At 41.8% G+C, this 12,254-nt stretch overlaps 1 protein-coding gene across 1 annotated transcript in view; it reads left to right on the forward strand.

The window, feature by feature from the left end:
• Positions 1 to 9,627, forward strand: part of csrnp2 (cysteine-serine-rich nuclear protein 2) — a 47,918-nt gene extending 38,291 nt beyond the window's left edge. The window contains 1 exon segment of the mRNA XM_034173460.1: positions 8,019 to 9,627. Within this exon segment, the coding sequence (XP_034029351.1) occupies positions 8,019 to 8,915 (897 nt within the window). The 3' untranslated portion in view covers positions 8,916 to 9,627.
• Positions 9,628 to 12,254: the final 2,627 nt, after the last annotated feature.

The following is a 12,254-nucleotide window of genomic DNA, read 5'->3' on the forward strand; positions in this document are numbered from 1 at the left end:
ATACAGTGAACAAGGCTGACATATTATTTCCCTGTTTGCCATCACTGGATGTTTGTATGAATCACCAAGTTCACACAGATCATTAACAAATAACAGTCTTAGAACAACCTCTCTCTCTCTCCCTCTCACTCAGTCACACACACATGCACACAGACACCTTATCAAGATCTCAAGAACGTTAGATAGTAAAACTAAATAAATAATGAAAAAAAATCACAGTTTGATCATAAAATAAAAAATAATAATAATAAACAAAGTGTTGAGTTTGACAACTCTTGTTCATGCACACTTAGTTCATAATTTCCTACTACAATGAATCTCAATTCTGAGGCTGGTTGTGTTACTCATTCATATACGTAAGAATATCATGTTTGAGTTTATAAAAACTTGTTCTGTAAAATAGTTTGCTTTATTTTTGTGATCAAAAACAGTGAATCTCAATTCTGAGGCTGTTATGTAAATATTCATTCATACACTTAAGAATATTCATGTTTGAGTTCATAAAAAACTTGTTCTGTAAAATAGTTCCTTTACTTTTGTGTAGTAGAGAAGCTTGAATCTTGAACCCCTCCTAGGTTTAAAACTCCAGCTTTTGTTGGCTTCTGTTTTATTCTTCTCTACAAGAGTCAGACAGAAGTCAGGCTTCCAGAGCAAGAATTTTAGCTGAGGAAGCTTCTGTGATTTGAAGCGAAACGTCCTCGCGTCAAGCAACCCAGTCCAGTCGAAGATTCAAGCTTCTCTACTATGGAAACCACCTGGACAACTGAGAGCCTACACAGAAACATTGCGACCAACTGTGGGCATGAGGCCCTGGCACTGGTACGTAAGCTGGAAAAGACTACTAAAAAGATAGCTAACTTTAGAAATCACTTAAGATTTAACCTGAGATGCAAACAAAACAATGTTATTCCCAAATGCATGAAGCAAAAGGCACTAGAAGCAGGTCACACAGCAGAAAAGATCCAGCACAGTTACCTTAGGAGGATTTTGGGTCTTAACCCCATAATAAGATCACAAAGTTCATAGTTAAAATTCAAATGGCTGAGCATTTAAAAAGTAAGGAGCGGCAAATCAGGAAGTTTCACAACCTTTTAGTGCAGAAAAGGCGTACTTTCAGTGGGAGTATTTTTAAAGATACACCCAGACAAATTAGTGACAACAGGGAAAATTGGGTAAAGAATCCCTCCGACAGGGTTCTTACACAGACAGAAAAGGATGTGCTCGCTAAAGGACTAAATTTCTCAGTAACCCCTAAACATATACCGACAGTAGATTACATCACTGCAGTAGAGTCAGCCATTAAACATAACAGTTTGTCAGAGTCAGAAGCTGGGGACCTCCGTCTAAGAGTCACAGCAGTGCTGAACAGTGCTAAGCCTCCTCCGTCCAACATCACAGGAGAAGAACAGAAAGCTTTGTCAGCACTGCAAAAGGACCAAAGCATCCTTATCCTGCCAGCGGATAAAGGCAGATGCACAGTGGTCCTGAACACATCGGACTACGAGGCCAAGATCAACAACTTGCTCAGTGACTCCAACACATACGAACATCTGAAGAGAGACCCCACGAGCAGCTATAAGAAGAAAATCATTAGCTACCTCCAAAACCTGGAGAAAGAGGGACTCATCGACAGGCAGACATACTACAGACTGTACCCTGGGGATGCCACTCCGTGCATCTATGGACTGCCCAAAATCCACAAAGAGAACGTGCCACTCAGGCCTATTGTATGTAGCACAGATTCCATCACGTACAATTTGGCCAAGTACCTCAAGTGGATTTTGGCTCCTCTAGTGGGTACTCAGACCACCATGTGGAGAACACACAAGATTTATGAACAAGATCAAGGACCTACAGCTGGAGGCAGATGAAACTATGGTGTCATTTGATGTGACATCATTGTTCACCTGCATCCCCACTGCTGAGGCCATCTCAGCTGTGAGGCAGAGACTGCTGGAGGATATGTCTTTACTTGAAAGGACCAAACTCACACCAGACCACATCTGCCAACTCTTGGGGATCTGTCTCAATACCACGTATTTCCTGTTTAGGGGGAATTACTACAGACAGATTCATGGTTGTGCGATGGGGGTCTCCGATATCCCCCATTGTGGCCAATCTGTACATGGAGCGAGTGGAGAAGACAGCCTTGACGTCTTTCACGGGCATCTCTCCCAGTTACTGGTTCAGATATGTTGATGACACATGGGTTAAAATCAAGCAACAGCAAGTTGAGGACTTTACAGAACACATCAACTCGGTGGAGGCCAATATCAAGTTCACACGTGAGGATGCCAGAAACAACCATTTAGCCTTCTTGGACTGTGATGTTACGATTGGAGAGAACAGGCAGCTCCAGACAGGGGTTTACAGAAAACCCACTCACACTGACCAATATTTGCTCTTTGGCTCAAACCACCCCTTTGAACACAAGTTCGGGGTGATCAGGACTCTTCAACACAGAGTCCTACAGGTGCACACAACTGCAGAGGGAAGGGCTAAAGAACAACAACTTGTCCGGAAAGCCCTCACAGTAGGTGGGTACCCACGATGGTCCCTGGACAAAGTGCAGAAGTCCCAGAGAACAAAGAGACCAGATAGACAGGAGACGGAGACAAGAAGAAGAAGAGTGTCTCTCCCTTATTTAGCAGGAGTAGGGGGGAAAACTACAGAGGATTGCAACCCAGTCCAGTAGAAGTTTCAAGCTTCTCTACGATGGAAACCACCTGGACAACTGAGAGCCTACACAGAAACTTTAGTTTTGTGATCAAAAACATTGAATATTCATTCATACACTTAAGAATATTCATGATTAGATTAGATTAGATTAAACTTTATTGTCCACCTCAGTGGAAACTTGTCTTTGGTTCACCACAAAAAAGTTTAAACAATCACAAAACATGACAGTTAATATACAATAGATAAAATTACAAGAAATAATGATTTCATAAAAATTCATCCAATTTCATGTGCTGCATAACGTCTGCATAACTTCACTAGCACCTGTTCAGTAGACTGACTGCATTAATCAATCAATCAATCAACTTTTTTCTTATATAGCGCCAAATCACAACAAACAGTTGCCCCATTAGGCACAAATGACCCCCTATACACCTTCTTTGTTGCAAAAGGCATTCTGTAATGGCGCCCAGAGGGCATCAGTTCAAACTCCTCAAACAAAGGATGGTCCTTGTCACTCTGCAAATCTGCCTGGTAAAGAACATCCAGTGACTTTTGCTGCTCCTGACCAATCACCTTCGCTGCATTTTTAACAATTTTGTTTGTTCTTGTTTACAACTGTGATATAGCCAAACCATACAGTTATATTGAACACAAGAACACTTTCAGTGAGACTATCAGACTTTCTGAAGAGTCTGTGAGCGCACACCAAAGCCCCTGAATTTCCCAATCAGGAATAGCTTATCTATGAGGGTACCTAAGTACTTAAAGCTGCTCACAGCCTCAACTGGCTGGTCAGAGAGATAGACAAGGACTGAGTAGGACCAGAGTCACTCAGGATTAGCTCCTTAGTCTTATTTACATTGATAATCAGTGAATGCTGCCTACACCACTGTTCAACCATATGCACTTGAGCCTCATAGCTGCAGGTAACATTCTTTTTAAAAAGACCCACAATCGCCATGTCATCAGCATATTTAAAAAGTTTAACATTATTTTCTTTTACCTGTAAGGCATTAATATACAGAGAAAACAACACAGGTGACAAAACACATCCTTGCGTGCACCTGTACTGCTCATAGTCTCATTTGACACTGCTCCATTCATGTGGACCCTCTGCGGTCGATCGATCAAAAAGTGTTTCAACCAGTGGATCAGTCCTCCATTCACCCCCAAGGAGGAGAGTTTTCCCAGCAGTATGTCAGTCTTCATTGTATTGAAAGCAGAAGTCAAATCAATGAATAAAATCCGCACAGATGAATCCTTCTGTTGTAGATGACTGGCCACAGTGTTAATCAGGGTCAGTGTAGCATCCTCTGTCCCCCTGAGAGGCCTATAGGCAAATTGTAGGGGGTCAAGCTGGGTCTTTACAGCTGTGATGAGATGTTTGCTCACCACCCTCTCCATACATTTTGCGAGCACTGAAGTGAGTGTGATGGGACGAAAGTCATTTAAGATTGTAGATCCAGGCTTTTTCGGCAATGGCTTAATTATCGATTTTTTTCCAAAATTCTGGAACAGTATGGGTATTAAGTGAAAATTGGAACAGAGCTGTCAAGGGCCCACTAAGCTGGGCGGAACACACCTTCAAAACATGCCCACCCAAATGGTCTGGACCCGGTGCCTTGTGAGGCTTGATTCGAGACAGACAGTGTCCAACATGCTCCTCTGATAATTGAAGAACTCGATCCCTTGGCACATCTGCACAGACCGAAATAGCTCTGTCTTTAGCATCTGCTGAGTCGAAGCAACTATAAAACTGATTCAAGTCATTTACAAATCTAAGATTGTCCTCAACAGTACAATGTCCCATCTGAGCTTTTTTGGGCCGACCCATCATTTTATTTAGGCCTTTCCAGGCCTGACGGGGATTTCCTGTGCAGAACCTATTTTCCACTTTGGCTTTGAAATCAAGCTTTGCTTTCTGCAACTTGGCTCTGAATTCTCTCTGTTTGTTTTGTAATTCCACTTTATCAGACTTTACAAATACTGCATATTTTTCATTGAGACACACCTTTAACCTCTTTGGTGATCCATGGCTTGTTGTTTGCAAAAATAGAGACAGTTTTCTTGGTGATTATAGATTGCTCGCAGAACTGTATATAAGATGTAATGCAGTCTGTGAGCTCATGTGGGTCTGTGATTGTGTCAAAAAACACAGCCCAATTTGTTATATCGAAACAGTCTTTCAGCCTGTCCTCACTCTCTGTGTTCCACACCTGAATAGTTTTCACACAAGGCTTAACACGTTTCAACAATTGCCTGTATTTAGGCAATAAGTGAATAACATTATGATCTGATTGGCCAATTGGGGGTCTACATACCGGTTTATATGCATCCTCAATATTGCCGAAACACAGATCAAGAGTTCTGGTAGAACGCGTGTGACATGTTATATATTGGTTAAGAGTCGGGAGGTGTGATGACAAAGACAGCTTGTTAAAGTCTCCCATGATAAACACTGGCTGGTCAGTCGATCGGGACACTATTGAATTGTAAGTTTCTGTGATGTGCTCAGCAGCGTCTTTATAATTAGGCCATGGAACATACACCAACATGACCGTAAGCTGTCCAAACTCCCGTGGTAAATAAAACGGTCTAAAAGACACCACCAGTGTTTCATAGTCTCTAGTTACAGGTTCGCTCGTGTATTTTAAAGTGTGTAGCCCACCTCTGATCCACAAACATGAGGAGGGCCGCCGCCAATGGACTTCCCCGAGCCCTTCCTATCCCCTTCTGCGTGTATTATTGTATAACCCGGTAGATCCACGGCACATTGATTGTTGAGCCATGTCTCCGTGAGGCAGATCAGGTTACTCCGTTGAAAGTCCCGATCATAACTTACAAGCACTGACAACTCGTCCAGTTTATTATTTAGTGATCTTACGTTCGATAGCGTCATCACTGGGAGTGGGTGCCTGCAACCACGCCTTCTGAGTCTGTTTCGTATTCCACCGCATGAGCCCCGCTTATTTTCTTTTTCCTCTTCGCTTTAAAATAGACCTGCAGTCTTGCGGCAGCTAGATGTCTCTGCGCCGACTTTTAGGGCTGTCACGAAAGGACAGCAGAGTTTCTCGGGAGTATATGATGGTTTGTGCTGGCGTACCTTGTGAGACTTCCACGCACCCGTGTGCACAAGCTGTCGGGGCCAAGCAGGTAACCAGGCAAAGCAGGACGATGTAGGTGTACAAAAGGCCCATAGTGAAAAACAAAGTCCACAGCAGGCGTGTCGCGTGCAGAAATGCAGCACACATTGGATAATCTCATGCTCATGCACATTGGATAATCTCACGCACTCATGCTGATGAACACAGGGTCAGCAGCTACCAAGCCGCGCCCCCTCCACAATCACAACGATTTTATATCAAAATTTGAGTTTCTAAAAAGCTTGTTCTGTAAAATTGTTCCTTTATTTTTGTGATCAAAAATAGTGAATCTCAATTCTGAGGCTACTATGTAAATATTAATTCCAGCTTTTGTTGGCTTCTGTTTTATTCTTCTCTACAAGAGTCAGACAGAAGTCAGACTTCCAGAGCAAGAATTTTAGCTGAGGAAGCTTCTGTGATTTGAAGCGAAACGTCCTTGCGTCAAGCAACCCAGTCCAGTTGAAGATTCAAGCTTCTCTACTAATATTCATGTTTGAGTTTATAAAAAACTTGTTCTGTAAAATAGTTCCTTTATTTTTGTGATCAAAAACATTGAATCTCAATTCTGAGGCTGTTATGTAAATATTCATTCATACACTTAAGAATATTCATGTTCTGAGTTTATAAAAACTTCTGTAAAATAGTTCCTTTATTTTTGTGATCAAAAACATTGAATCTCAATTCTGAGGCTGTTATGTAAATATTCATTCGTACACTTAGGAATATTCATGTTTGAATTTATAAAAAACTTGTTCTGTAAAATAGTTCCTTTTATTTTTGTGATCAAAAACGTTGAATCTCATTCTGAGGCTGTTATGTAAATATTCATTCATGCACCCTAAGATATTTATGTTTGAGTTTATAAAAAACTTGTTCTGTAAAATAGTTCCTTTATTTTGTGATCAAAACATTGAATCTCAATTTTGAGGGCTGTTCTGTAAATAGTTTCAAATAAAAATAAATATTGCAACTTCTGATCAGTCCATATCAATTTCAGGCTTAAAATGTACAGATTTAAGCCCCACCCATTTCCGTTAACCACACCCACGTCTGGGCTAGGGGTAGGGCTAACCCACTCCGAGTACAGATACAGATCATTTAGATGGTTGAACAGATGCAGATAGTGCGGTACTCGCTCATCCCTTGTCAGAGTGCAGTTACTCGGCATATGGTGAGAGTAGTTATTTATAGTAATAAAAGCAAGTTACAGTTCATAAGGCTGTTTTAAAAGGGGAATGCTAAAATTTTTAAATGTGGGGTATATTTTTAGATATTTTTTTGGTTAAAAATTTTGTCTCAGGACAAAAACAATTTAATTGGTTCAGTATTTAGTTTGATCTTTAAAACCATAGTGGGCTAAACAGCCATTTATGAAAAGTGTACGGCGCAAGTACACGCTTCTTGTTGGGAGGTAGACGTGTGCATATTTACCTTTGAAAATGTAAAGGAAATCTTTAAAATGACCAATTAGAAAGGTAGCATTTGTGTGTAGTGGCACTACAGCTGTCTGGTAAGGCCACGCAAGTCGAACGCTGATGAAGAATGTTGTTGTTTGTCATGGCTGAGTTTGTTCATTTTCTATACCTGCTGGGGGGCTGGAGCCTATCTTAGCGGTCATAGGGCATGAGGCAGGGTACCCCCTGGACAGGATGCTAGTTTATTGCAGGCCACATGTCGGTGTCACCAATTACCCCAAACTGCATATCTTAAGAAGTGGGAAGGAAGCTGGAGCACCTGGAGGAACCCACGTGAACACAGGGAGAACATGCAAACTCAACACAGAAAGGACCAGGTGGGAAGCAATCCCACGACCTATCGAAGTACAGAATTTTAAGAATTCAGTTCCTAGTCCAGCCTCAAACAATCAAACTCTGTAGTAGCTCTCATACCTAGCCATGTTTTGTGCTGGCACGGGACAGGCAGAGTTACAAATCTGTGTACTTCAGCTGATTTCCACAAGTAGCCCCTCACCGGTCCTCCCGAGCAGTCACCCATGTCACAAAAAGTCAGAAAAAGTCTTTTGCTTGGAGGTTGGCTTGCCAGATGGAGGGAATTATTCACCTGATGTTCAGATGAACAGGTGGAAAACACTGCTGATGGAAGTGGGTTTCGTTGGTGTCTATACACTTGTGTGTCCTTATTCTGTAAAAATACGACTGAATCTGACATTTTTATCTGCACATTTTGTCCCAGGTGGATCGAATGTCATTTCCATGTGGCTGTTCCAGGGATGGTTGTGGCAATGTAGCAGGCCGCATCGAGTTCAACCCACTACGTGTGCGAACTCACTACCTGCACACCATCATGAAACTGGACCTGGAGAAGAGGCGGACGCTGGTGCAAGGCCCTGGAAACCAGTTTTGTGAACCTGATCCAACATACTCCCCCTCTTCCACTTGTCCCACGTCCCCTGATTTATCCTCAGTAGCTGGACTTGACCCTGAGCTGGAGGAGAGTGAGGTGGAGACCATCGTAGAGGTTCAGGACCTTCTGGCAGAACAAGACATTCTAGAGCGAGAGAATGAGACCGCTGTGTTACACTTGCAGAGTGCGGAGGAGCAGGAGAGGAGGGAGAGGGAAGAGGCTGAGGGGGAGTTGGTGCAGCAGGAGTTAGCCAGCAGGAGTCTCACAGGACAACCTCTGTGCCTCCTGCCAGAGCAGACTGAAGAGCGGGGAGTGGAGCAGGTCCTCCTGCAGGGGCCTTTCCCCACAGGGACCACAGTGCTCTGCATCACTGACAACCAGGAGGAGAGCCCCTCTGACCTCCTCAAAGACTCCTCTTCTCTGCTCTACTACCAGCTCAGCCCTGTCGAGACCGGTGCCTTCGAGACCCTGCCCAAAACAGTGGAAGCTGATCAGGAGGCATATGTTGTGAAGGAACAAGCTGTAGGAGGAGGCGAGGATGCAGAAAGGAAACAAGGAGGAGAGGATAAGCATGAAGATATCACCTGCAGGGGGAGTTTAGTCCAATCTCCACTTCTGTGTGAAGAAGAACATGAGGAACAGAAGGAGGAGAGCAGCCAACACAACCTCCCTGAAGAAGAGCGCAAAGAGGAGCCATGCACAGCTCCTCTGCCTCCTGACATTTAGCACTACCTACTCTGCAGATGTTTTGCACAATGCCTTCATCTAAGATGAATAAATCACACATTTCACATTTCTTACTGTTATAATGGAGAAAGATTATTTTGTAGCAGTGACTCATTGAGTTATGAGGAGAACACGATTGGCATATTCAAATACATGAGGGAGGGGGCGCTCCAAACACACGCACAAACCTCCCATGAAATAACATGGATGCAGCTGCAAGACAATATTGTACTCTGTTGTTTGTGAAGGATTCAGGTTTTAATGGGTGGGGGACTACGTCATTTATTGATGAAAACTTACCGCAAGCGGAACTTCGTTGCCAGTGCAACGAACCGAAAACACTTATTCACAATGCTGACATTGGCCTTTTGTTTGGTGATGTGTAAAGCTATCAACACTAAACTGAAATTGTTGTGCGGTGCGCATAAAGCCGGTGACAGTAGCTACTTACCAGCCCACTCTCCATAACAGCAAACTGTGCTGTCGTTTTTCAAGCCAAATCACGGCTGCTGGCAGAAACCCTTTGCTGAAAACTAAACTAATAATCCTGGAAATACTTGTTTTTGTGTGTACTGTATATGTTTGTGCAGGTAGCTCCAAGGTTGCTGCTTCTTTTTTTTTTAACTGTGTGCACATTGTGAACCAAGGCTAGTGAGTGCTGTGGTTGTTGTGAAGGCGTAGTACTGTGCAAAACATTTTAGATGCTCCAAAATAAAATGCAGTGTTTTTCCTAATTTGGTGACCATAAAATCAAATTTGGAATGTCCAAATGTGGCTATTCCAATGAAAATAAAATGTGAGATTTTCTCAGTTTTAGCCATTCCCAGACCTAAGAACGCTGGGACCCACTTTGAAATGTGAAACTCATCACACACACACACACACACACACACACACAATATATATTAAACTGGGTTAGATTAATGAAGACAAACACATTTTGAACACACATTTGTGTTATTACATTTTTTTTTAAAAATATGTTTAAGAAAAATTTTACCTGGATTACAAAATTGAAAATCAATGAATTTTTAATTATCTTTTTAATGACCTCTCATGAACGATCTGCAGTACCTTGGCAGCACACCAGCACACTTTGGGAACCACTGGTCTGTTTTATTAAAGAAGCATTATTTTCAAATAAAAACAACTATAAAGAAGCGTTTTCGATAGTTGGAAAAAAAATCATGAGTAAATGCAACCTAATATTTTATGGCATTAAAAAAGGAACTATATCAGTTTATCATAGAAACTAGAAGTGGTCACAGCAAAGCGACGCCACACTCATATTTTGAAGCGTCAGATACTGTATGTAGATGAAGTTTTAAATGGGCTTCACTAACAAAAACCTATCCTAATTTAATTTTGATAACCATTTTTCCAATATCAGCATGAAGCCAGAAATTTAACCTTGATTAACATGATTGTTGAGGCCCATTGGTCCTGCCATGTTTAATCAAATGGTTTTATGTGTTCTTAAGATATCTTGCTAACATTCCTAAAGACCAAGGTGATCACAAGAGCCTATGCCACCAGTGGCATCGCTAATTTCTGTGTACATTTTAGACATTTAGCATCTTTTTATTATTTTGAAAGGTTTTGCACAGTATTGTACACTAACAGCAGACTTGGTGATTTTGGTGGCTCTTGCTTATCAGGGACTGCTCATGCAATTGCAGTCTGTTTGTAAAAAAAAAAAAACCCTAGTTTATCTGTCATAGTCGTGATGCCTGTGACACTACTTATCTTCTGGTTTCATATTGTCTTGTGGATTAGGGACTGTTGATTTGAAGCAAGCAGAAATCCTCACAGTCAGTTTAAGGGGTCATATTGTGCAAAAACAGTTTTTAACTGTATTTTACAGTAACATATGTCTGCAACAATTCCACAATATGTCCCAATTGCTAATGGAGAAATTTTCCTGCTACAAATAAAATATTGATCAGAAATGGCTCTTGTACTCCTCTGTGACATAGAGTGGGTGGAACAGACCATAGTTGATCTGTGACCTGCCATCCTACCCCACTGCCATAATTTGGCACATATGCAAACTTCAGATTAATTACAAAATTTACATAATGGGATGATAGACGGATTTAATGTCACAGTGAGTTGTTTTTTGAAGTAATCATAGAATAAATCTTGAGTTGCAGTGAAATCAAAGTCCTATATAGACTCTGAGGCCCACTGGTGCTGGTGCTTATCTATGAATTCTGTAGCATGAAGTGGGATGAACTGGATGGGATGCCAGTCTGAAGCAGGCAACTGCCTCAGCTAAGGCTAAAACACATTTACAGCTAGGTAGGCTGGGATGATGCAGATTAAGGACACAGCTTGCATGAGTGGGAAGGCCATCTCCTTATCCACGGAGCTACCCGCAGTACAAAAGTGAAAGCAGTGAAATCGAAGCAGATAGAATGTTCAAAGCATACAGTCTCTGTTGCTTTGTGCTCAGCTTGATGCAGGCTTGTGCAGGCTCTACACCTTTGGGGATCAAACACGGAAAGAATAACTCTGAAATACCAGGAGTTAATGAGGGAATGTGTACACCTCCTTCCCTGATCCACCCTGAACCGACTGAGTCGAGCATGGGTGGCTGGAACTACAGAGAAACAACCAAAAAAACATGTTTTTCAAATGCTTCACCATTCAGAAAGCAACATTACATTTGTCTTCCTTTTTTTTTTTTTTGGCTGCTCTGTAAATCAGCCCAAACTTCAAACTGGGATCTGATCCAAACCATGAGTTTAGTGAATCATTGCACTACTAGTGACATAAAAAGAGATTTGCCCTTGTGAAAGGAGAGGGAGTGGCAAGCAGCACTGCCTATCCATTTAAAGTAACTAGCACAGCAACATTTATTTTCAAATGAAGAGAACAGCATTTTTTTACTTGGTATCCCGGATTAGCTCGATGCATAATATGACCCCTTTAGAGAAAAGGCTGTTTTATTTGCTTGATAACTGTGTCTCGTCTGAATATTCCCCTTTGATGTGTTGTGCTGTGGGGGAACATTCCAAACAGAGACGAAAAGCATAAAGTAGCATTTAAAAAAGTCGGTTGTTACAGCAAAGTTACGTGAGGTCACTAAATTAGGGAACAGACTTAACAACATTCTGGATACAGTACGTGCATTTTCATGTTGAGTTTGTATGCGTGAAACACGAGATAAAATAGTGTGCTTGTCAATGTGTATGTACTGTATTTGGCCCTGAAAATGTGGATGGGAGAGGTCTATATTTTATTCCTGAAAAAGGTGCTAATGTTACACAGTTTAATTTTTCTTGCTGCCATCATGAGCGATATAAGTTTGTGAAGTCGTTTCCGACAAACACAACA

The sequence above is a fragment of the Thalassophryne amazonica genome, chromosome 6 (genome assembly GCF_902500255.1).
Source record: "Thalassophryne amazonica chromosome 6, fThaAma1.1, whole genome shotgun sequence".
Taxonomy (NCBI): domain Eukaryota; kingdom Metazoa; phylum Chordata; class Actinopteri; order Batrachoidiformes; family Batrachoididae; genus Thalassophryne; species Thalassophryne amazonica.